Source organism: Microtus oregoni, unplaced genomic scaffold, assembly GCF_018167655.1.
Source record: "Microtus oregoni isolate MIOR12 unplaced genomic scaffold, Mior012 000003F_ref0000135, whole genome shotgun sequence".
NCBI lineage: Eukaryota > Metazoa > Chordata > Mammalia > Rodentia > Cricetidae > Microtus > Microtus oregoni.
The window spans coordinates 2397397-2424292 of NW_024543062.1; the positions used below are offsets into that span (position 1 = coordinate 2397397).

The 26896-nt window shown below is 45.3% G+C and overlaps 1 protein-coding gene across 1 annotated transcript in view; it reads left to right on the forward strand.

The window, feature by feature from the left end:
* The window catches only part of LOC121445951 (guanine nucleotide-binding protein subunit alpha-12), an 86736-nt gene that overhangs the window by 28438 nt on the left and 31402 nt on the right, over positions 1-26896 (forward strand). Inside the window, exon 2 of the mRNA XM_041648127.1 lies at positions 20023-20238. Within this exon, the coding sequence (XP_041504061.1) occupies positions 20023-20238 (216 nt within the window). The remainder of the gene's footprint in view (positions 1-20022; positions 20239-26896) is intronic.

The following is a 26896-nucleotide window of genomic DNA, read 5'->3' on the forward strand; positions in this document are numbered from 1 at the left end:
GCCTTCAGGCATACACACAGACAGAATATTGTATACATAATAAATAAATATTTAAAAAAAAAAGAAATATGTGATCCAGGCATAGTAACATGTACATGTAATCCCAGCATCCAGGACTTTGAGGCAGGAGGATTGCAAGCTCCAGGTCAGACTATGCTGCACAGTGAGATCTTGTCTCAAAACAAACAAACAAGCAGGGAGGTGGTGGTGCACACCTTTAATCCCAGCACTTGAGAGACAGAGGCGGGCAGATCTCTGTGAGTTTGAGGCCAGTCTGGTCTACAAAGCAAATTCCAAGACAGCCAGGACTACACAGAGGAACTCTGTCTTGGGGTGGGGGTGGAAGTGGGAGAAAAAGAAAAAAAAAACATGAAGGGAGCTGGAGAGATGTCTCTGAAGTTAAGACCACTGACTTCTCTTCCAGAGGACCTCCATTTAATTCTCAGGACCCAATGGCAGCTTCCATCTGTCTGTAACTCCAATTGCAGGGGATCTAATGCCCTCTCTGGCCTCTGTGGGCACCAAGCACATACATAATGCACATATATACAGGCAAAACACTCATACACTAAAATAATTTCTTAAATTTTTTAAGCAGAAAGAAAGGGGTGTGACTGTCAGTTGATATGGAGCCTAAGAAATAATAAATCAGATTGAGGGAGGAAAGAATTGCTGATTTGTGCCAAGCTTCCTGGCTGAGGATGCTGAGCAAAGCCTTGAAGAAGAAATAAAATAGTAGATGTCTGAGAAAGACTACCCAGGCAGAGGGGTCAGGGAACAGACACTCAGGAAGGCTCATACTTGCAGATTGTAGACAGCCAAAGATGGGCAAAGCACAGCAGCCCACAGATATGGGGGCAGGAAGAATGATATGGTAGACAGTCCCCATTTACATTGGAGAATGTACCTATAATCCCAGCACTCAGGAGACTGAGGCCAGCCTCGCCTGTGTAGCTTCAGACCGGCCTAGACTGTCCATCAAGTCTTTGTCTCAAAGGAACCAAAGTAGGAGGTAAGCCCTGGGCTTCATCCCCTGAGCTGCAAAGATAGTTAAAATGGAAAGGACTAGGGAGATAACTCACTCAGTAAAGTGCTTGCTCATGCAAGCATGAGGACCTGAGTTCAGGTTCCAGCACCCCATAAAAACCCAAGTGAGGTGCTGTCCAGTCGCAGTCCCAATGCTAGGAGGCAGAGACAGGAGTTCCCTGGGGCTCTTTGATCACAGCCAGCCTAGCCTAATCAGTGAGTCCAGGGTCCCAGTGAGAGACCCTGTCTCCTAAATAAATAAATAAAACAAAAAAGATGACTTCTGAGTAACAACACCTAAGGTCAACTCCTGGCCTTTACACAGACACACATGTGTGCACACTTGCTATACATAGACATACACACAAATAAAAATAAATGGTAGGAAGCCATTGCCATGAGTATAAGAGACAAATGATGCAACCTGTAATTCTAGCACTTCCTGCTTAGTGGGATATTGCCCAAGAGCAGGAGGTGGGTACAAGACTCAGAAAGAGTAAGAATAAGGTGGACACTCAGAGGGAAACAGGATCCGTTCAGGAGGGCCAATGTGTGTGGTGCCCTCACTGGAATGCATTTCCTGTTATACTCAGTTTGTGAGCCAGTTTCCTCACCTGTGAACTGGAATGTGATTATCCCTTCCTCATGGTTGCTCTTGGGGTAACTCCTGATTTGTGTCTGGACATAGCTAGGTGCCATTTTGTCAGCTTCATAGTTATTCTTCCTATAGCTGCTGCCCTCGGCCCAGAGGCAACAACTTGATTTGTTCAGACCATGTTTTTACATCTCTTACATGAGCATGTGCACTGCTCACGTACGTGTGTGTGTGTGTGTGTGTGTGTGTGTGTGTGTGTGTGTGTTAAGAATTTAAATAAGTGCCAGGCATGGTGGTACACCCCTTTAATTCCAGCACTTGGGAGGCAGAGGCAAGAAGATCTCTGTGAGTTCTAGGCCAGTCTACAAAACGAGTTCCAGGACAGCCAGAAATGCTACATAGAGAAACCCTGTCTTGAAAAACAAAACAAACAAAACATTTAAGCAGCCAGGTGGTGCTGGTGGTACACACCTTTAATCCCAGCACTTGAGAGACAGAGGCAGGCAGATCTCTGTGCGTTTGAGGCCAGCCTGATCTACAAGAGCTAGTTCCAGGACAGGCTCCAAAGCTACTGAGAAACCCTGTCTCGAAAAACAACAACAACAAAAAAAAAAAGACTAATTTAAATAAGCAAAGTGATCATGGCAAACACCTTTAATCCCAACACTCAGGAGGCAGAAGCAGGCAGATCTCCAAGTTCAAGGACAGCTTGATCTACAAAGTGAGTTCCAGAATAACTAGGGCTATACATAGAAACCCTTTCTCAAAAAAAAGAAAGAAAGAAAGAAAGTAAGAAAGAAAAGAAAAAAACTTTAAATAGCGCCACTTTGAACACATTGTTTGAAAAATCCAATTGTTGTCCTGTCAGTTTATATCCCAGCCATGCTGATATGTAAAGCTGTTCACTCTCACCAGCGCATGGCTTGCCACAGTGATGATCTGTTCCCCTCCTGATGGTGTCAGGTTGTTTACCGTTTCTCCTGCGCCCAACAGTGCTGCACTGTATGTCCTTGCCCGTGTCCCTAGTGTGCTGTGGCCAGAACTGCTCTGGAACGTACTTAGATGTGGGTCAAGGAGCAGTTTTAGGCCAAGCTGTCTCCACCAGATGCCGTCAACACTGCTTCTCAAGGGACGTATCCAAGGTCTGGAAAACCACACAGCTTATTTTAGATTAATGAACAATGCACAGTAAATATATCATTGGATCTTACTGAATATGTGCGCTGTAAAAAGAAGGAAAGGGTGATGGAGGGGCGCCAGGATCTGTCTCCAGCAGGGATAGGAGACATGCAGAAATGGATGTTACTGTGCTGAAGAAAGGGCTTAGTGCTCACTGGTCTGGGAAACCAGAGCAGGCATACCTTACTTGGCCTCCACTGTGGTTTCTGCAGAAAGAAACAAGCAAAGTGGGACAGAAGGTTTAGGATCAAGCAGGTTAAATCATGTTGGGGGCTACAGAGTGGTACCTGGATGACTGGGGCAGAGGAATACAGGGGAAGCTTCAAAGAGGTGTACTCTGAGTGTGTGCTCTGTGTGATGGATGGAAAGGGTTCTCACAGGGGAGTATGTCTTGTCCTTAGGAAAAGCTGTCTTACCAATCAGCAAGGTCTCAGGTGTCACAATACCAGAGATACAGAAAATGAACTCATCTGTGAATATGGAATGCCAAGAAATGTGAAATCCACCATTTTCCTGTCCTAACTGTGCAGGCGACAGACCGCGGAACTACAGCCAGACCCTCGGAAGTGCTCAACTGGACTCCAGCCCCAGAGACCTTGAAGCAAGATGTCTGGGGTTCGGCCTGGAGTCTAGAGGTTCAAATTCCCCATGTGATTCTGAGGCTAGGGAGAGGATATAGCCTGCTCATGAGGACCACTAACATATGCAGTCACATAGAGAAGAGAAAGAGACCAGAGTCCTGAGGTTAGCTCATGCCTGTCAGAACATGGCAGGCAGAAAGCAATATATATAACAAGAGAAGCAAACTCCATACTGCTATTATGGATAGGATTCACAATACAGTGACAACAGTGGAGTATACCTTCTTATGACAGTGTTTACCAAGGGGAGGTTCGTACCTTCTGGGGACATTTCACTTAAGATACGAAGTCATTTTCCAACCATCTAATCAGTGATTTTGCCTACCTGTCCCCTAAGAGATGGTCATGCAAGAGTATCTGACCTGGTCTGAACTCATGTCACCATAACTCACCCCCTCCCTAGTGTACAACCCATAGTTCTTGACTGAGGGCAGTGTGGAGAGAGACCTTAATTCTATCCTGTGGTTCTGACAGTCCAATGTCGGCCTGCTCCTAATGCTTTGAGGTTTGGGCTTCCCCATGGATGCAGACCGAATTACAGGCTTCTTAGCATCACCCAGCCCTGGAGAAGGCGGTCTCTGATGACCTCAGAGTGAGCAAGCAAACACAGCTTCTTATAGTCTGGCTCTCCCCTAGACCTGGTGCTGTGTGGCTGGGGCAAGGCAAGCAGTGTCCTCAGCTTTATTGGCATCTTGACCAGTGGTGACCAAATCTGAGAGGGGCTTTGTGGTCCACACATGGATAAATGTGTGACAGAAGGCCAAACTCCCAAATGGGCAGTCACCAAGTCTATTTTGGCAAACTTATAAAGAATTTTCTTTTAGGTGCTAGAGATGTAACCCAGGGCTTCGTGCATGTGAGACAAACACTTTACCACTAAATTATACAGTAGTCCTCAAAGATTGTGTGTGTGTGTGTGTGTGTGTGTGTGTGTGTGTGTGTGTGTGTGTTTGCGTGCATGGAGAGATCAAAGGAGAACCTTTAATGTTCCTCATGTGCTGGCCACCTTGTGTTTTGAGACAGGACTGACTGTGGCCAGTCAGACTAGCAATCTGCCTGCGTCCACATTTCCAGCGTTACAAGTGCATCACTACTCCCAGGTTTTGTTTTCAGTGTGGGCTCCAAGGACGTCCCAGTCCTCCTTAAACAAAAATGTTTCTGTTTGTATGTGTATATGATATGCATGCATGTATGAGTGTTGAAGACACATGTATGTATGGGTACATGTGTAAGAATGGACAGTTGAGTTGACCCTGGGAGTCTTTCTCAATCTCTCTCCACTTTATTGAGGCAGGGTCTCTCACTGAACACAGAACTTGCTGTTGAAATAAGAGCAGCGGGCTGCGTCCCCAGCACCCCGGCCGCCTACATGGCTAGCTTATGCCCAAAATAATTACACGGAAACTGTATTCTTTTAAACACTGCTTGGCCCATTTCTATCTAGCCTTTTCTCGGCTAACTCTCGCACCTGGACTAGCCCATTTCTAATAATCTGTTTAGCCCACGAGCTGGCTTACCAGGAATGATCTTAACCTGCGTCTGCCTGGAGTGGGAGAATCATGGCGACTCCCTGACTCAGCTTCTTTCTCTCAGCATTCTGTTCTGTTTTCTCCTCCCACCTATGTTTTAACCTATGAGGGCCAAGCAGTTTCTTTATTGCTTAACCAATGAAATCAACAGATTGATATATGACACTCCCACATCAACTTGCCAATTGATTCATCTAGCCAACTAGCCCCAGACTCTCCCTACTTGCCTCCCAGGTGCTGAGAATACAGCCCTTTCCAGTTTTCACAGGAGTTCTGGGGATCCAAACTCCAGTCCTCATAATTGCATGACGTACAGTTTACCCACAAAACTGTCTCTCTAGCCCCTTAAAAAAATTTTTTTTAATAAAACATCAACCTTGACATTAAATTTCTTCTATTTCCAAATGATTTTACTCATTTTCAAACAGTAGTCAAAGAAAAATCCAAAAGGTCCAGTGAAGCCTAGGCCACAGCTTTAACCCAGTGCCCACCTCCACAGTGATATCTTCTCGCAACATTATCCTGGCCTCTCCAGTGTTTTGTTTAATTTCATAAAAATGCACACCTCATGGCCTTTGCTGTGAGATTCCTGCTGACAGGGAAACTGTGCCAGTTTCCTGCATGGCCGGCTCCTCAGCTTAGGGTCAGCATCAGTGCTACTCTCTTTGTGACCTGGCAGCTTGGCTTTTGACAGTCCCTTCCCACAAACAGAACACTGGTGTGGTCCTGCAAGCCTGCCCTGCCTTTCTGTTGACTTGTCCATATTCTTCCTCTACAGTCAGCTTCTCAGGGACCCAGCCATAACTCGCCTTGGTGCTGCCACAGTACCAGCATACAGCAGCTCAGGAGGCAAACTGAATTAGGTTTAGTGGGTTGCCATAGGAGAGAAATAATGTCCTTGTAACTTTGTGTTTGTTCATGAGCTTAGAGGAAGTTGAAAAGTGGTTTATTCTGATGTCTATAATTGTCTTTACTCCAGGCTAGTGGAGGTGTGTATATGTACATATGGGTGTGTTCGCCAGTGTGTGCTTGTGTAAAGGTCAGAGATCAATAGATGTCTTCCTCAGATACTCTTCACCTTTTTCTTTAGACTCTCTGAACCCACAGCTAGCTGTCTCCACTACACTAACTAGCCAACAAGCTCCCCAGTGCTGGGTTTAACATATGTATGGTGCTAGCACATCCAGCTTTTTTAAAACACATGTGCTGGGAATGTTTAACAGGACCTGGGAACTCAGGTCCTCATGCTCGCCAACTGTGCTATCTCCCCAGTCATTATCCCCCACCCCCGATTTTGAGGTTACTACTCTGTAGACCAACCAGGCTGGCCTCAAGCTTGCTGACTCCTTGCCTCAGTCTCCTCATGTGTTCTGGTTACAGGCATGCATCACCATTCCAGCCCGACCCAGTTACTTGCATTAACTAGAGTTAGCTAGAGACTGAAAAAGTGCTGCTATTGAGTTGTCTGAAGAAGGCGCAGACACAGTGAGTTCAGCTCCCAGAGGCAGCATTGCTAGTAGCCAGTCAGAGCCTCCTAATCTCTGCCTGGCCAGAGCTCTCCAGGGAAACATCCGAGAGGATATGTAGCAGCTGTATGAAAGGAGATTTCATGTGAGGAGTTGGCTCCATGATTATGGAGGCTGAGCAGTTCAGTGATCTGCCAGTTTGGAGACCTGAGGAGGCCAGGGTGAAATCCAGACAGAGTCCTAAAGCCTGAGAATGTAGGCGGCTGGCAATGGGAGCCCCAGTCTGAGAGCAGACCAGTGAGTTGTCCTGGCTCAAGCAGCAAGGCAAGGAAAGGACAGGTCCCTCCCTATTGGGCTTTTCCTTTGTCCAGGTTGTTAGGGGCAGGGAGATGCTCACCAGTGCTCGGAATGGCTGTTCTTTACTAAGCCTCAGAGTCAGCGTCCTTGGAAATACCCAGGAACAGTGGCCTATCTGGTCACCTCAGGCACTTCATGTTGACACATACATTTAATGATCCTAGTCTGTGTCCCTTGCTTATAGACATAGAGTGCTTGCAGTCAGGTAGACCTAGGCATGGTCAGGGATCCAGATCTCCTCACTGCAGCTTGCTCCACCAGGAGCAGATCCATCTTACACCTAACCAGGGACACTTGCCTCATCTATCTTTCTGTCATAGACTCAAGTGCATCTATGTTGTTGTGGAATGCCTGGTTTTGTCTTCAGCTTCAACCCCAAGTCCAGAGATAGCACCATCCCTATGTCCCACATGTCCCTCTGACCCCAAGTCCACTCATGACTGCATGGTGCCATTAACACTATCAGCAAACATTGCTGACAGGAAGGCTCCCTTTCCTCCCTGTACCAGTTGTACCTATGAAGTTTGTACCACATGCCTACCCTGGACTTAGAAAATACAAACATTACCTTTGTCTTATCAAAGCCTACAAATATTTACAGTTTTGAAACTGTGTTTCGTTCTTGAGCTAGAAAATATACACTGCAACCTTCATAATAGGGGCAAACTGATTACACTTCAAATGTAGGAAGTTCTTAATGATTATTTACATATGTATGTATATACATATATTTTTTTCGTAAGCTCCTGGAAAGCCAAGTAACTGTACTTCCTTTACTTTGAGTTGGAAGTAAAGCACTCCCCTGTCTCACACACACACATGTGCAATCTGTGTGTGTGTGTGTGTGTGTGTGTGTGTGTGTGTGTGTGGTATATGCACACGTGAGCAGATGTGTACATCTATGTGCAGATGTGTAGAGAGGGAAGAGGATGTGGCCTGCCTTATTCACTTGAAACAGGGCCTCACTGAACCTGGAGCAGGCTAGCTCTCTGTTTTATTTTTATGATCATAATAAAATAAAAGCTGAGTTATGAATCTTGGGAGATGGCACAGGGGGAAAGTGATTGCTATACAAGAATGAACACCCAAATTCAAAAATGCAATGCCTTCATGAAAGCTGTGTACAGTGCCATGCATCTGTAGTTCCAGCGCTAACAAAGATAGGCCAATCTGACAGCTATCTGTCCAAAACTGAGCTCCAGGTTCAGTGAGAAATCCTGTCTCAAAAAATAAGGGGAGTGGCTGGAGAGGTAGTTAGGTGGTGAAGAGTGCTGGATGCTCTTGCAGACGACCTGGGTTCAGTTCCCAGTGCCCACATGGCAGCCTACAATCAGGGATCCAACATCCTTTTCATGCACACATGTACACACAAAGTACTTACATACATTTACACTTATAAAATAAAAATAAATCTTCAAAAATTAAATTGTAGGCCAGGCACCTGAGAGGCAGAGGCACTCTTGAGTTCACGGTCAGCCTGTTCTACATAGTGAGTTGCAGGCAAGCTAGGACCATATAGTGAGACCCTGTCTCAAAAAAATACATAAGTAAATAAAATAAAGAAGCCATTGAGGAAGACACCTGATATTGACCTCTGATCTCCACACACACATGCACAGGTAAATGCACACACACAGCCTTACACACATACATGCACTGCAGACACCGCAAACCTAAGTTGCCCCTAAAAGACACACCATGGCTGATAGTTGTGGTATTACGACTTCTGTTGTTATTTCATCTATCTGTGTTGCTGTGGTCTGAAGGTTCCCCACCCTCCCATATACTAAAATTCCACCCCAAAGTGGTATTATTAAGAGACACAGCCTTTGTGTGATAATGATCAGGTCACTAGCACAAAGTCCTCCTGAATGGGATCAGAAGCCTTAAAAGGGGGGTTCTAGAGAGCTTCCACCCCTCTACCCCATGAGGAAACAGAAGGCCTCACCTACAAACCGGAAAGCATCCCTGACCTCTGAGTGGCTCAGCTGGTGGGTGCTTGGTCTAAGATCCCCACTCCCAGAAGTGAGAATTACATTTCTGCTCTCTGCAGGCCACCCAGCCTGTTGTATTTACTGTAGCTCAAAGAGAGAAATGCAGAACCCTGGAAAATCACCATTAATTTGATGCTTCCTCAGAATGCCCTTCCCTCCCAGGAAGACTCCTTCTAAGCAGCAGAATGTTTCTCAGTAGACTGGGCCCCAGGTTCCTGTGCTTATTAGCCAGAAAAACAACTGTATACTTCGAAAACAAGTGAAACAGATGGGAAAGTTCTTCTGCCAGTGCCGCCCGTCCTTTGCAGCTCTATATTCACGTCAGTAAACCAAGCTTTTTGGTTGAACTCTTCTGTCAGTTGGCTCTTTTCTTTTGTCATTGACACATGAAAAGGACGTATTTGCCAAAAAGAATTTAAGCTAGGTGGTGGTGATGCATGCCTTTAATCCAGAACTCTGGGAGGCTGAGACAAGCGCATCTCTGTAAGTTGGAGGCCAGCCTGGTCTACAAAGCAAGTTCCAGGACAGTCAGGACTACACAGAGAAACCCTGTTTCAAGCGGGGGTGAAAAAAAAAATCACTACTACCACCAACAAAAGAATTTAAAGATAATTATACAGCCTTTTTATTTTTTTTTTATCAGGATGAGCCTAGTACTATGCATCTTTAACCTCATTGATGAGCGTGCCTCATGTCATGGACCCCCCTGTGGAACCTGGCTAATGTTATCTCATTTGTCTCCTGCTGGGGAATGATGGTGTAATGCACATCTGTTCATAGAAATAATGGAGAGTAACTGAAGTGTGGTGGTGCACTCCTAGGATCCAAACACAGCCTGAGCTACATGATGACTGGCTCAAGAATGACAGCTTCAGGTGTTCCTCTCTGTAGCCTGGGAGACAAAAGGGTGGTCACTATTGTTTTGTAAGTGATGACCCCAAGAAATCTTTCATTCTTCCTCTCACAGGGGCATCTGCTGTATGTCAGGCCAAGGGACATGGAAGGAAACATGGCAAACAATCCTGCCCTCCTAGGGCTGACATTCCAGTAAGGGAATAAGGGAGAGATAGTAACCAAGATAAATGAGTAATCTAATGTGTGTTCGCTAAAGAGAAAAACAAAGATGTGTGAAAGATGGACAGGGGCTTAGCCTTCGGGTACCAGAAGTGCTAAGGCCCCTAGGCAGAAACAAAGAGACCTTTGAGGCTGGAGTAGAGCAGGCCACAGGAATAAGTGAAGGAAATAGGGTCAGAAGTCACAGGCTGACCCATGCAGGTCTCTAAGGTGTTTGTAAGGACCTCTGCTTTTACTCTGAATCCAATGGTGGCCCTTGTGAGGATTTGAACAAATCACTGATCTCAGCTGACTTGGTTTAATCAACTGACTGGCTGCTGGTTTTGAGAGTACACTGATGGGATAAATGTAGATAAAAGGACACTCGTCAGAAGACCTGCAGCCATCTAGCTGAGACTGTAATAGTAGTCAAGGGACAGCATTTGCTGACAGTGGGATACAGGACATGGGGGATATGTTCCTCCCACCTGTTACCACTGAAACTCTCTAAATACATGTAGTCTCATTATACCAACCTACAAGGGGCCTAACTTGAGTACTAGGATCTCTCTTGGACCATGGCCAGCCTGCAGGGGAGGCACAGGCTTTGGGGGCCAGCCGGTCTCTTGGCAGCTGTTTTTGGCAATCTACAGAGAGCCCTGGAGTGATTCTTACAAACACATACTGATGGCAGGGACCTAGACTTTCAAATGGAGCCCAGCCTGAGCCTTCCATGGACTGAGGTGTGCAGAAAATTGGAAATCACTGTAAAGATGGGAGGAGGGACTGGGTGGAAAGAAAATGCATCAGCAGATTCCTGAAACAGATGTTGGAACTGCAGGGACCAACTCTGCCCTTTCATAGTGCTAATTAAGTGCAGCTTAAAATTTTTGTTCTCAGCTATCTAGACTGGTACCATCCAGTCCATGGAAGGCAGGTGCCTGAGTTACTGCTCAACTTCTAAGATGAAGGAAACAGCCATAAAAATACCAAAGTAGATGAGGGAGGGTAGTGTGAGACAGGGCCCCACGCTATAGCCCAAACTGGCCTTGAACTCAAGATCCTAGTATTTTCAGGCTCTGGGGTGCTGGAGTGGAGTGTGGACTTCAACAGTCCTCTTCCATCTAATTATGACAGTGACTCCAAAGCAGTGTTATGTCCCCCTGAGTTTTTTTCCTAGGAGCCAAGCAGCCACACTCTCCCAAGTCTGTTTATGTCTGAAACCTGCCACTTAACTTGAAATGCTCAGTGTGACAGTTCAACAAGAGGCCACTTAGTGCTGATCCTAAATTTACTGACATGCCAAAGTACATTTTTGCTGATGTTTATGTTACCATTGAGTCTATTTTCTCTGATAGTCATTTTATCTTCTGTCAGTTTTTCTTTAGTCAGTTGGGTCATATCAGATTGGTTTTTGCAGAGCTGGGCCTGGAACTTGGGGCTTCATATCTGCCTGGCAGTACTTCACCCACCTTCCCCACTCCATGCTAGATAGTTCTAGAGGCAAGGAACAGGGACCATGAGCAAGCATTTTCCCTTATACTTTATTTTAATGTGTCAGTGTTTCACATAAACAGTCATTAATGTTAGCTTGCCCATCAAATTCAAGACTCTCCTGTACTCAGACTGAATGTTTTTAATTTCACTTTATGCCCTGGCATGATGGTTCTCTGGGAAGTATTGGCTGGACTTCAGAACACTAGACATTTTTGATTACTAAGTAGAGACCTTAGCACTTTACTACTTTATTACTTAGGAATGGCTACTCACTGCTGGCATAAAGATTGAATGTGAACGTCTATCTGATGGATGGAACCCAAATATCTGTTCCTTTTCTGCGTTTTCTACTTAACTACTGTCTGAATAGAGTCAGTGAACCTGCTACATTTTCATTTCTGCTGTGGTTTTCTGACCTGTGCTTCAAAGATAGCTACAAAGGTATTGGTGAAGGACAGTTTCAGTAAAAAAGATTGATAAAAGAGGCGGGAGAGATGGCTCAGTGGTTAAGAACATTGCCTGCTCTTCCAAAGGTCCTGAGTTCAATTCCCGGCAACCACATGGTGGCTCACAACCATCTGGAATGAGGTGTGGTGCCCTCTTCTGGCCTGCAGACATACACACAGACAGAATATTGTATACATAATAAATAAATAAATATTTTTAAAAAAGATTGATAAAAAACAATTTGTGAAAATTAAAGGGCAATTAAAAAGTATCAATCTGTAAATGTTGCATCTTTTTTGGAATGTATCTTAGTACTACTTGTCAGAAGCATCAAATATATATGCATATATTTTATTTTTAGAAATATGTTTTTTTTTTGTTTTTTTTTTTTTGTTTTGTTTTTTTGTTTTTCGAGACAGGGTTTCTCTGTGGCTTTGGAGCCTGTCCTGGAACTAGCTCTGTAGACCAGGCTGGTCTCGAACTCACAGAGATCCGCCTACCTCTGCCTCCCGAGTGCTGGGATTAAAGGCGTGCGCCACCATCGCCCGGCTTAAAAATATGTTTAAACATTTATTTATTTTGTGTGCAGAGGGATATATACCTGCTGCAGTGGATGTGCAGGGGGCAGTGTGCAAACTCAGGTGGTCAGGCTTGGCCAGAGGTACCTTTACTGGCTGAGCCATCTTTCTGTACTATGCATATATTCTGTGGGTGTGGTTTTGTGTGTGTGTGTGTGTGTGTGTATGAGTGCGCACATGTGTGCAGTTGTCCATAGAGTCCAGAAGAAGGAGTTGGATCCCCTGGAACTAGAGTTACAGGTGGTATTGAGCCCCCATATGGTTGTGGAAAACCAAACAAAACTGGTTCTCTGCAATCTCAGCAAACACTCTTAATCATTGAGTCATTTTTCTAGTTCCTTATACATAAATTTTGACCCAGAAATTCCATAATTCATCTAGCTGGAATTTCTTACTAGGAAATATAATCAGATACGTGCCAGTATATATGATCAAGAGGATTCCTGAATGATTTTTCTACTCTTCATCTACTGGAAATGATCCTGGGTTGTTTGTTTGTTTATTTTTGAGACAAGGCCTCTTACATCCTAGACTAGCCTCAAACTCATTGTGCCAAGGATAATCCTGAACTCCTGATCATTCTGCCTGTACATCCATTCTCAACAGCCTGTTATCCTTCTTCCCAAAACCTACCCCTAAACCTAATGGGTTGACACAGTAGGCACAAGCAAGGGCCAGCCCCTGTGGTGCTTGACAGAAGAATGTATTACACAACTCAGCCTGCAGAGATAGACAGAGAGAGAGAGAGAGAGAGAGAGAGAGAGAGAGAGAGAGAGAATGAGAATATACTTGGATGTATTCTTTCAGGTTTTGTGCTCCTTATGATAATGTGGCTATTTTATTTTGAGCAAAAATTGTATGAAGCACCTTCCCTATATACAATTTATTCCAATATTCACTATTACATGCTATTTCCTTCCTTTAAAATACCATGGAGATTATTTTACTGGCTTGAAACAAAAAACATGGAATGAGCACATGGGGCTGGAGTGGTAGGGGTGTTTGTTTACTCTTGCTTGTCAGGGCTAAGCGCATTAACAGGAAAGCCTTCTTTCCCCTCGGTGTTTTTCTTTATAACATTTGGCAAAATGTTTAGAAGATTCCAGGGTTTCTGGGCTGACACCTGGGAGAACAGGCGAGGAGGGACTTGGCTGTGAGTGACCGCAGGTGGTGGTTTTAGGACGCCTCTAAATGCTGGAGTTTGAGCTCTCACCCAATTTTGCATGCACTGCATTAGGAGAACTGAGGAAGCCTGGGTAGATGTTGGAAGCCCTTTTTCCCCCTTCTTTGCCTTTCAGAAAACTGTTTTCTGGGCAGTTGAAGATCTATGGTGATGTCCTCTTTCTTTCCATATCCTAAACCCAGAAGGTTGTTATGTCTGTTTTAGGGGTTTTGTAGTTGTTTTTGAAGGTCTCATGTATTCCAGGCTGACACCCACTTTGTTATGTAGCCTGGTCTTTCTATCTCCAACCTCCCCAGTGTGGGGATCACAGGCATGTGCTACCTCACCCAACAAACCAGTTTGATCTCTGGGTCCATCTATTTTCTGAAAATTTCGCTTGGAATTTCCCACTGACCCACTAATTTAAGTTTGCCAAAATCTCACCCACATATCACCCCACTGCTTCCTGGCTTGCTCTGTGTTCTTTTAGGGTTTGCCCCTCTCCTTTGTTTGGCTCCTAGTTGGAGCAGTTGACCACTCTCTGTGACTGCCCTGCCTTCTGTTTCTTCTTCTTGCAAGACCCTACTCTACATAAATCTGGCGGTGCAGCTAGGCCTCATGTCTCTTTTCCAGAACCTTTGTTTGTTCCTATTTCTTACCAAAGAAGTTCCAGAGATCTTAGCTGTCCCATCGTCTGTCTTTAAACCACGCCTCCCACCATCAGTGACATTGCTGGCTATCCCTTCATTGTTCTGACCTTCCTTTGTAGCATTATCTCTAGACTCCATCTGATGGCCCTGCTCTGTCCTGCTCTGAGAATCTTTGAACACACCCTGGGAGCAGGAGGCACATTCTAGCCTCTTGGATCTTTTCCCATTGCCTGGCACTGTTCTTTGCCTCGGGCTGCTGGTAGAACTCAGTGGGTGGCTTTCCTAGCAGAATAATGTGCTTGTGTGTCCCAGAGAGAGGCAGCAGACAAAACCGCCAGGGGCAGGGGTGCCATCCACCTTCTCATCATCAATGGGTGACTGGGGTGCACTGGCTGCCTTTACTTTTCTTTCTTATCTCTCTGGCCTTTAAAATGTGAACAACCCTGGTTCTGGTTCCAGAAAGAAACTGAGAGGCACTGTCTCTGCCTGCCGGATTCATCAACTTACAGAAACGCATCCTGTTTACATTTCTGGCAGCCTCTCGTTGATTTGGATGGTGGCCAACAACTAGCCACTCAACCCTTGTGGGTTTTTAACCAACAGTATTCCAAGTGCACATGCGCTGTGAAAGCATATTCAAACCCAACATGTCCTCTGTGCACCACCATAGCCAAATCTCCTTGCTAGCCTCTAGTGTCTAGCAAGGCTTTAGTGTGTTTTGTGGGAAGACTTCAGTCAGGAGTCACTGCTCTAAAAAGACTGGGTGACCAGGGACTAACCTAGCAAAATGAGACCAGAGTTTTCAACTTTGGGTCCTCATCTGAAAAAAAGAGTCAAACTAAAACACCCAAAATTCATCTCTCCATTAGACAGGGGCTCTGTTCTCAACTGGACATTTAAATGGCTAGATTTATAAGCTGTCTTAAAGATGCCCTTTGAACAGTTTAAAGTGCTCCGTTGTTCTGAGATGAAGTCATCAAACTGCTTACGACCTTATTTATGTTTTCACAACTGACCGAAATGTGCAGTTGTCAACAGATTAAATGTGCAGTAACAGTCCCTGGGAACGGGGCTTTCCTCCCAGCTATTAGAGAATCCACTCTGTAGACTTCTGCCTGCCTGCTTTCTGTCTGTCTGTCTGTCTGTCTGTCTGTCTTCTTTAGGTGTATTCCAGTTTTTAGGTTTTCTTTGCTTTCTTATTTAGGAAATTGATCTTTTACTTTAAAAGAGGGTAGGAGACATTGTCATAGTGTTAGACTGTGCAGCACCCACACAAATCCATGTAGCCCAGGTAAGCCTTAACTTGATCATCCTGCCTCTGTCTTCCCAATTCTGGAATTAGAAACTTGTACCACCACACCCAGGCTAGTGTCTTACTTTTAGGTTGGTTTTGGTTTTGGTTTTGGTTTTTTGAGACAGGGTTTCTCTGTATAACAGTCCTGGCTGTCCTGGAACTCACTTTGTAGACCAGGCTGGCCTCAAACTCACAGAGATCTACCTGCCTCTGCCTCCCAAGTGCTGGGATTTATGTGCACAACCACCCGGCATAGTATCTTACTTTTAAGACACTGGTAACTCTCAGTTCTTTTTTTTTTCCTAAGTTTTCTTTTAATTGTGTGTGTACCCTCTCACTTGCTCAAATATTTGTAACATAGCACACATGTGGAGGTCACAAGACAACTTGCAGGAGTCACCTTGTGGATCCAGGGTTTGAACTCAGGTCATCAGGCTTGGTGGCAAGTACTCTTACCAGCTGGGCCATCTCACAGGCCCCTGCAAGCACATTGTAAGCCCAGCCAGTGTCCCTATCAGCACTGCAGAAGGCCTGATTCCTGGTGCTGGGAAAAGTCTTAATAAATGATCTATAGAGATTTGAGTCTGTGTGGGCACAGTCTTTGTTTCTGCTATAGAGAAATGATTGTTCTTGAGAATTGTCCATCACTTTTGTGTTTGTACATTTGTTTCTTGAGACAGGATTTAACCCATAAGTTGCCTAGACTGTCCTTGAACTTGATCTTCTTGCCTCAGCCTCCCAAGTGCTAACAGTGTCTACCATTATAGCCTGGCTTGGGTTTTAGATTTCATTGAGTAAAGTCAAACCCTCAATAAAGCTAAATTATTATATGAAAATAACACCTGAAAAATACTTTGTAGTAGACACTTGGGAGGAAGAGGCAAGAGGATCTCTGAGGGTTCAAATCCATCCTGGGCTTTGTCACAAGACCCTGTCTCCAAAAGCAAAACAAGGCCCGGTACCACAGAGTAGCGCAACAGGGCTGCCCATGTCATCTGTTGAGTGGGTAGGCTTTCTGATCCAGGCCATGTGGAGGCTGAAATCCTATCCCGGCTGTCTTTGCCAGGCTCAGGCTGCCACTGCCTAGCAGGACAGGGGACCTCCTTCTGGTTTCAACAAATGGGACTCTGCATACTCAGGTTAACTTTTGTTGTACATAATGTACAGAGTAGGAATGACCTCTCTATCATTCACAACCTTCAGGCTTTTGTCTTTCGGGGAAGGCAGAAATGAGATAGTGTGGTATGAGAAAGCAGAAGGTGGGAAGGCCTCAAAGGCAGCAGCCAGCTGAGAGCAGTGAGGCAGAAGAGTGGGGGACTTGCTCAGACACTGGCCCCAAGTAAGTCCCGGTGGTCACACTCAGTATCTGCTGAAGACCCAGCTCCTGTTAGGGGCTTCAGAACCTCAGGAGCCTTGCCTTTTCCTGCTCTTTCCTCTGTCTTCTCTAGTTCCCGTCACCTTCATCATCATTGAAACATAAACTGCTCTGGTTGCTGGTGAACTTTCTGAAGCCTTTTTATTTGAAATAATGATAGGTTTGCAGGAGGCTACCAAGCTAGTCTGAGCAGTGTCAGCCAGCGTTCTCCACTGTTGTGACACACATAATTATAGTACAATAGCAGAGCCAGGAAATGGACATGGATATGGTGTGCATGACCATCACAGTCGGAATCACAGAGGTCCTGTGCTATCCCTTGTCGTCATCATCCCTTCCTCCCATCACCAACCTCCATAACTGCCATGCACTGCCCACCTTTACATTATTATTTCAAGAACATCATGTAGGAGATTGAAAGGGGGGGGAGAAATAACACACAAACTGTTGTGTAATTTGATCTTTTCAGACTGGCACTCTTTATTTGGAGTATTGCACATGAAATCCTTACAGGTTGCTATGACCATTGGTTGCAGAGCTAAACCCATTGCATTTTTACTTGCAGTACCAAAGATGGAACACAGGGCCTTCTGCATGCTAAGAAAACACTCAACCCATGAACCACACCCCATCACTGCCCATTCCTTTTTATTGCTGAGTGGTAGTCCATGGTGTGAACATTTCACCCTCCATACCATATTAACATTCTTGTGAAGTTTTTGTGAATAAGTTTTTATTTCTCTGGGATGAATGCTTAAGAGGAAGGTCCCTGAGCTGTATAATGTGTTTAGTTTTTCAAAACGCTTCTGAATCTTCCAGTACTCTCACTCTCACACAGTACTGGATCGTCCCTGCATAAATGGGTGTATCTTCAGTCAAGGCCGTGTTCTATTTTTTCAATCTGTGACCACTGTAGGCATGTGGGCCTCTCCTTCACCTGTTGATTCACTGACTATGCCTGCTCTTTGCTGAAATCTCTTGATGTCCTTCTCTCATTTTCTAACTAGATTAGAAACTATTGAATTTGGATGTTCTTACATCTCTCTCCTCTGTGTGTGTGTGTGATGCACATGTGTGGCAGTTAAAAGACAGCTTGAGGGAGTTGATTCTTTCCATCGTGTGGGTCTGTAAGATTGGATGCAGGTTGCCAGGTTTGGCAATCAGCTTCTTTGCCTGCTGAGCTATCTCAGCACCCCAGGTTTGAGTTCTTTATAAATTAATTCTAAGCACAACTCCATTGTCAGCTGTGTGTGTTTTTTAAATGTTTCCTCCTATTGTTAGTGGATGATGTGAGTGAGATCACCCCAACTCCGAGGGAATGGCACCTCTGCCAGATGTTCCTATCATTTAGACCTCCAGAGAAGACTGAGGTATCACTACATTGCCTCAGTGGATTGAGGCAAGAGTGGAAGGTTGCACTTGAACTGTGTTGAAGGTACAGCTGATGAGGGTCTGCCTTGTGGTTAGGGTGATGTATTTTAGGATAAGGGACAACTAAAACCATGGAGCCATGCACTTTACATGGGCAACATACATTATATCACAATAAGGCTGTTATTTTTTTTTAAGGGTAAGTATGTGGGATGAGGTAGTGCACACCTGTCATCTCAGCACTGGGGCTGTGGAGGTAGGAAGACCAAGAGTTCAAGGCCAGCCTTGGCTACACAATTCAAAGCCAGCCTGTACTGTATGAATCCTTGTCTCGTAGATAGGTCGATAGATAGATAGATAGATAGATAGATAGATAGATAGATAGATAGAAGCTTTAGAGAGTTGACTTGGTGAAAAAGAACTCTTGTAGTGCATGTGTGAAGATCTGAGTTGAATCCACTGCAGTACATAAAAATTAGGCATGGTCTTGTGGGCCTATAACTGCAGCCCTGTTAGGATGAAGACAGCGGGATTCTGGGCTTACTGCCTGCCAGCCTTCCAGGTTTATTGTGATAAAGGAATAAGGTAGAGAGCAACAGAGCAAGATACTAGATATCCCCATCTGGCCTCCACACGAAAGCACAGGCAGGTGCACCCTTATGCACATACACCACACAGATAAAACAATAAAAAAGGATAAAATACCACGTAAGAAGTAGTGGAGCTGGTGATACATAGACTGGCAGGCAGCAGGGCAAACAGACTGCCCTGAACTGGGAGGTCTTTCCTACCATTGTCTTCTTGATGTCTGTACTCTACACAGTACTAACTATTCAGAGAGAGCTGAGTGATCTGAGAGGGTGACCAGGAGCCTCCACTTAGATGTAGTTTTTCTGGGCCAGGCGTCCTCTAGCACTGTTTTATTTAGGCTCCTCCATCCCCTTGACCCTGTCTGTAAGGGGAGAAAAGGGCAGAGAAGCACTCACTGTGAGGAAACAAGCAAAAGAACAGAAAGCAGTTTCTGCCAGCAGCACAGCGTAGCAGTACATCTGGGGCCTTGGCTCCTGCCAGGGGTAGGCTCAGCTCATGTCAGCTCCATCTTTTCCTGTCTCAGGGTCACTCACTGCCCTGTATGCATGACTTCCTGTCTGTTCTGAGTTGGAACAGGCAGATGTATCTTGGTAGGAGTTGACAGTCCTAGGACAGTGTGGCTAAATGTGTACTCCCCCGTGCAGCATCCCTCTCCCAGTGCTTTCACAGGAAGGGAAGGAGACACTACACATGAACCTCCACCTGGAGATAAGGCTGTTCTTCTAGTTTCCTTTCCACTACTGTGTAAAACACTCTCACTAAAAGCAATCCAGGGAAGAAAGGGTTTATTTCATCCTATACAAGGTCACAGTTCATCATCGAGCAAGTCAGAGCAGGAACTGGAAGCAGAAACTATGAAGGAGCATGGCTTGCTGGTTCCCTCTCTGGTTCATTCAGCTAGTTTTCTAATACAGCCCAGCACCACTTGCCCAGGGTGGTGCTGCCCACAGAGGGCTGGGCCTCCTCATTGGTTAATAGTCAAGACAATCCCCCACAGACCACTTTGATCTAGGTGGTTCCCTAGTTGAGGCTTTTCTCCCAGATGACTAGCTGTGGTCCTGGGAATCGAGACATTCATGCTCAGACAAATGAGACATGCACTGACTGCAAACTTGATGGCTTATGAGTTTCCTGTCTGTGACAGACAGTGCTAAAGTTCTCCACTGTGGGCTCAGAGCACACAATTAAACTTCCTTTCCCTTCTCACCTCCTTCCAGGGCTCGAGGGTGCTTGTGGACGCACGTGACAAGCTTGGCATTCCCTGGCAGCACTCTGAGAACGAGAAGCACGGGATGTTTCTGATGGCCTTTGAGAACAAGGCAGGACTGCCTGTGGAGCCTGCCACCTTCCAGCTCTACGTGCCAGCCCTGAGTGCACTCTGGAGGGACTCCGGGATCAGGGAAGCCTTCAGCCGCAGGAGCGAGTTCCAGCTGGTGAGGAAGCCTTCAGCCTCTATGTGACAATCCTGTCCCCTAGAATTTCCTTTCAAACCCAGCTCTGTTGTTCCCACACTCACTCAGGATGCTGGGGCAGGAGGATCTTGAGCTCAAGCACACCTAGGTTTTCTAGAGAGACCATCAAACAAGAGGGAAAAAATGTATTAGCAGGAGTGAGCTTAATCATACTACAAACCCTAATATTAAACAAAACACATAGCAGAGCCCTGGCCATCTCACTTGGCACAAAGAACAAAGGGTTCTTACCATAGTCCAGATTAGCATTCGAGCTACCTTACCCTCATAGGAAAGCAGTACCCTTGAAGCAGCTTTCCCTCCGAGGAGGTGCAGCAGCCACAGGTCATAGGTGTTCTGTGATGCCCTTTGCAGTTGTCTGACCTCTGCAAGTCAGTCTCTGCAGGTTTGTTCTCTCCACTGGAGGGTCTGTAAGTCTCAGAAAGGCTAATCACTGTAGCCATTTCAGCTGCTAAGGACATAGGCTACAGCCGAAAAATGGATATTTTGCTTGTTTTCTTTGGGTTTTTTTCCCAGCAATCCTACAAAACTGTCAGTTTTCAAAGAGAAGTGTTAGATCTGTCCAGTAACCAGGAGATGCACAGCTGACTGCTGTGGTCACGGTATGTCAGGACCTCAACACACTTCTTGTGTCTTTGCCCCAGGTACACAGAATCCTGTTCCACCTCCTTCATCCCTAGCCTTCTTTTGTGGTGATGTTGCTGTAATAGTTCATTTTTAAGCAATATGATCTTGAACTTTCAACAGTTTTTAAGCTTATGTCAGTGGTTTCATAGGACATAATTTCTTTTATAACTTGCTTTTTCCCCCATTCAGATTATTCTCCATGTTTTCTTTTCACTGCTGACTACTATACCATTGTGCAAACAAAAAGACTGTTGCTTTTCATTGTAGTTTCTATGTTTTGTCTCATAGAGATGGCTGTGACCGTCTTTATCTTTCTCCAGGTGTGTACACGCTCAGGGTGGCTCTAGGTTGTCTACCTCAGAATGTAATCACGGGGTCATGAGGTATATTTATCTACAGATAAACACAGTGACTTCAGCCTCTTTGCAGAATAGCAGTTGTACTGGTAGTGCTGCTTCTGGTGCTAGAGAGGGATCCTGTTGTCCACACACGGGCTAATGTTTACTATTCACAGGTCAGGGTTTAGCTGCTCTCCTTAGGGTATATTTGAAGTTGTCTTGAGTTCATCTATGGATTGCCTGTATTTTCTCTTCTACAGAGTATCTTCTTCTGTCTTTTGCCATTTCTTTGCCGTTGAGCTGTGCTTTCTTGTTGATCTGACAGGTTCTGCTCACAGTCCACTAACACACTCCTTTCAGTTCAGTCCCCGTGGTGACATCTTCCACAGCCAAGACCAGCCCTGGATGCCCATTGTGTGTAGCTTTCTGTCCCCTTGGTCTCTTCCATCTTCCCTGTCTGGTATGACCTAGACACCCGAAGACCACTAGCCAATTACTTTATAGAATGTCCCTGTGTGTCCAGTGCCTGCTCATCACTGGGATGAGGTATTGGAGGGTGGGCACGGTAGCACAGTCCTGTCATCCCAGCACTTTGAAGAGTCAGGCAGGAGAATTGTGAGTTGAAAGGCAGCCTAGGTTTTTAAAAAGAGGATAAGGTGGGTAACAGGAGAGGTGGCTCAGCAGTTAAGAATCTTTGCTGAGTAATTGTGAGACTGGAGTTCAGATCCCACATCCTGCAAATACCTGTACCTACCTCTGAGGGATCTGCTGCCCTCTTCTGGCCTCTGTCCATGTATAGGCACACATATCAAACACATGTGTGCACGTATTCACAGATAAATTCACACTCATGTAAGTGAATAAAGTGAATCTTTTTAAAAGAACAACACATTTTTTTTGGCAGGAAAGCCACAGATGTGGCATTATCCCCAGACACCATGTCAGGAGGCATGTTCAGTTGCTTAGTTACAGCCCTGTCTGATGGCCTTTCTCTTCTGAAAGTTACTATTTTTCTGTATTCCTTCTTCATACATACTCTGGGAGACACTATGAGACTGTGTGTATCCTCGTTTTCTTTAGCTTATGTGTGCGTGTGCATGCATGTGTGCATATGGAGGCCAGAACTTGACATCTTCCTCATTTGTTCTCCATCTTATATATTGAGTCAGGGCCTCTCACTTGAACCCAGGGCTCACTGGTTTGACTAATCTAGCTAGCCACCTTGTTCCTAGGATCTCCTGTCTCTGCCTTTCAGGGAATTGCCATTGGGTCCCCACACCCGTGCAACATTTACATGTGTTCTGGAAATCAGAACTACAGTCCTCACATTTGTATGGCAAGTACTTCTTCCAGTGAGCCATCTCCTAGCCCTGCCTCACCTTTACACACTAATTTTTAAAGTCTATCTAGAGAGCATGGTGATACTATTTTCCCCCCTTTGAGGCAGAGTCTTACTACCTAGCCCAAAACCTTACAAATTCTCCTGCCTCAGCCTCCAGGGTACTGAGGTTCTAAATGATGCTTTTACTAGCCCTTTCCATTTGCACACACTTGCTGAAGTTAAAACTTGGACAGCTAAGGAGAAAGAATGAAAAGTAGATGATAGTGTTGTCTTAGGGAAAACTTTTTCACAGGAGTAGGAATGTAAGCAAGGACTGGGTATTGAGTAGAAGTTACTCTTCAGTTTGTAATTGAGTGTTGGACCTTTCTCCGTCAAGTCCTGTGGCCAGGGAAAGAGGCTTCAGACCTGAAGTTGAAATGAAAATTACTCTAGTTGTGGAGAATTTCCCAGGGAAGAAGGTACAAACATCCAGTGTATATTTCCAATGGCAGCTTGATAAGATCTCCATCTAGGAGGTTAATGTGGAATTCTCTGGTCAGATTTTGCCTGCCTTGCCCCACTGGGTATAGTGTCTTAAAACTGGGATGGATCCCTGACCTAGGAAGTCAGCTCTATGTTGTTTAAGGAATAGGAATAGGCCCAGAAAGTGGTAAGGTGGTTAAAGGCCATGTCTTTTTGATAGTCGATGAGAAATTGGGGTTTCAAATTCCTCTGCTTATTTTTATTTCCCTATATTCATTTACTTACTCAACATTGAAAGCATATCCAGGTGTGCTGGACACCCAAGTCCAGTGCTGAGGATTGAGCCAGGTGCTAAGGACACAGCAGGTAGACCAAAAATGTTTGATCCTACAGCTTCCAATCTAGAAATAATGTGGCTTACATTCAGGCTTAGGTTGCCCCTGGTGAGGGGACAACAGTCACGTCTCTTCATCATCTTGCCATCATCCATTTCAGCTGCAGCTTGAGGTCACCTGTGTGTGACTTCAAAGACAAAGTTAAATACACACCAGTGTGGCTGGTTGACTTCCTGTTTAATGGATGGCAGGAACATGGTGTTTCATCCATATACTTTGTACATTCCTGTAGTTTTTTTTTTTTTTAGGAAAGCAGCTGACCAGCGGTGCTGATTTGCCCTTGTCTGACAGTGATTTGTGCAGCACTTGGAGAGTGCAGTCCTCCCTCCCTGTGCCTAGCTCTTCCCAGAAGGAAGTGTCAGAAGCCTTCCCTGGACCGCATTCCAGCCATTTGTGTTTAGGGCTCTTTCTCTCTCTGCTACACTGAGAATCACGTCAGCAAAGTGGCAACTTTCTTATCCTTTGCCATCTCAGATGTCTTTCCACACAGAAGAAGAGAAAAGGCTGACCGTCCTAGGACACCTTTCTCCTCCGAGGAGAGGGAGACATGGGATCTTCCCTCTCCAAACATGAGTTGCTTTGTCCCGGTCCCTAAGCTTCACATGCACACTAGCGTCCACCTGTGCCTGTGCCTCAGTGACAGAAAAAGATAACTTTTCTAGGTTGTACCTCAGTTCTTATAGCACAGTGAAGGGGGCTGGCAGGAGGGCTCAGCCAGAGTTCCATTCCTGGGTCCCACATGTTGGAAGGAAAGAACCAACTTCTGAAAGTTGTTCTCTGACCACACGCAAGCCAAGGCTTGCCATGTGTACACACAAATGGGGGAGGGGAATTTTTAAATCTTTTCAAATTAAAGCACAGTGAAAGGAGGGAAATGTAACAAGATATTCAACAAAAGATTTTGTTATAAGTATATGGTTATGGATATGATCTTACCTGTCCTCTGTGTGTGTGGTAAATATACATGTGTGTAAATATATGTGTCCATCGAAGTCAAAGAAGGATGGCATTTGTCCAGCTCTATTACTCTCTACCTTATTTCCTCGAAATAGGGTGTATCACTGAACCTGGAACTGGGCTGGCAGCCTCAGGCCCTGTCCTCCTGTTTCTGCCACTCCCAGTATTGGGTTACAGGGATGTATGCCACACCTGGCTTTTTAAATTTTTGCGAGTGTGCTGGGGGTTTGACTCAGGTCCTCATGTTTGCACAGCAAGTGCTCTTACCTACTGAGCCATCTCCCAAGCCTATGACCTGCCCTCCTTTTGTATAAAATGGATTTAGGATATTTTAAAACACAGCATGTGAATTATCCCTGACCACCACGTTTTCCACTTAGGACATGGGTGGTATCACCTGAGTGATCTACTTTCTATTACCCCATGAACTTACATCTCTAAACTCATACTGATGGTGGTAAGGGTGACCTCACTATGGCAGAGTAGTCCTCAGTCTGCACGCTATGTAGAGTGGAGCAGGGCTTTTGCTGTGACCATGAAGACCACACTAAGCAATGAGGACTCTTCTACAGGCCAGAAGGCTCCTCTGAGGTATTAGAAGTAAAGGGAGGCAGAGATGGCTGCCACTCTCTGTCCAGAGGCTGGGAGAGCTGCACCTGCTGCAGAAGTTTCAACACTTGGGGGCTGGAGAGATGGCTCAGGGGTTAAGAGCATTGCCTGCTCTTCCAAAGGTCATGAGTTCAATTCCCGGCAACCACATGGTGGCTCACAACCATCTGTAATGAGGTCTGGTGCCCTCTACTGGCCTGCAGGCATACACACAGACAGAATATTGTATACATAATAAATAAATAAATATTTAAAAAAAAAAAAGTTTCAACACTTACACTTGTGTCTGGGATTTGTGTCAACCACAGTTTTTAAATAGGCTTTGACATGCCCCGTGCTTCCGATCAAGTTAACTGACATGTTCCCTGCTTCCGATCAAGTTAACTGACATGTTCCCTGCTATACTTCCCCAAAACAGGTCCTGAGAGGGAAGATGACTAGGTATAGCACTCGTCAGCTGTTATTTAAAGTGTGCCCTAGAAATCATAGCAGTCAAATAAATGAAATGGCTGATTTGTCTCTAGAAGTTAGGTTGACCTTTTCACTCTGTCAGGACAGGACGGTTAGCTCAGGAGTTTGTGCATCTGTCTGTGTCTTCTCTGGACATCTCCATGACTGTTTTCAGCCAGCCAGTCACTTGTTGGGGAGGCCTCACTGAGGTGGATGTGCTGCATGCAAAAAGACCTATTTTGTCTGTCCTCTTCTCAGACACTTTCTGCTGCCTTCTTCTTGGACACTGAGAGAAGTCACTGAACCAGGAGTCACTCACTCCTGTCAGTTCTTATTTCAGGTCCCATACATTCTTGAAAGATCTGCACTATTGATGTTGGAAGTTGCAAGTAGTGAACTCCATTCACAGAGGGTCAGCTAGTGTCACAGCTAGTGTTACCCTCGTGCACGTGCGTGTGTCTGTGTGTGTCTGTTCTGAGTACTAGGGCTGGAAATCCAGGACTTTGCATATGCTAGGCAAGCACTATAAAGACTCTGCCCCTGAACCGCAACCCTAGCTTTCCTTTTATCTTCTATTTTGAGACTGCATTACTAAGTTGCCCAGCACTAAGCTCATGGTCCTCCTCCTGTGGTGGGATGACATGCCTGCACTACCTCACCTGGCTCTCAGGTGAATTTCAGATGTGGGGAAGACTGGTTGTATGCCTTAAGATTCAGCTGTGTGAGTCTGACAAGGAAAACCACAGCATGGGGAACAATGCTAAGCACAAATAGCAGCCTGCTTACAAAAGTCATAGGATCCCCAACTGAATGATGTGAGCATGCCAAGCTGGCTTGTCCATCCCTGTCTCCCTCTTCCTCCCTCCAGGCTACCTCTAACTTGTAATGTTTCTACTCTAGCCACTCCCCGAGCTGGAATTATAGGCATATAACACCGCACCAAACAGGTTGATACTATTTTAATTGACTCTTAAAGTGTTTTTCTACAGGAACTAGGGAGGGCTTGTGGATAAAGTATTTGCCAAGCGAGTGTGAGAGAGAACCTGAGTTTGAGTCCCCAGAAGCCACAGAAAGCAAGCATGGTAATACACCTCTGGTGAGATGGGAGACAGACAAAAGGATCCCCAAAGCCCAGAGGCTGGCTGGCCTGGAGTACATATCAGTGAACAAGAGATGTTTTAGTTGTCTCAAAACAAGTTAGAAGGTGAGACCAGACACTAGAGGTTGTCCTCAGACCTCCACACATACACCATGGCACACAAGTTCTTACACTCACACTATATACTTACACATCATACATACACTAAATAAATAGACAAAAGTGCCTTTCTCCAAATTTTTAAAGATATATTTATTATTTTATGAGTATGTGTGTATACCTGAATATGTGAGTAATGTACCACATGCATGCAGTTGCCCTCTCAGGCTGTAAGAGGGTA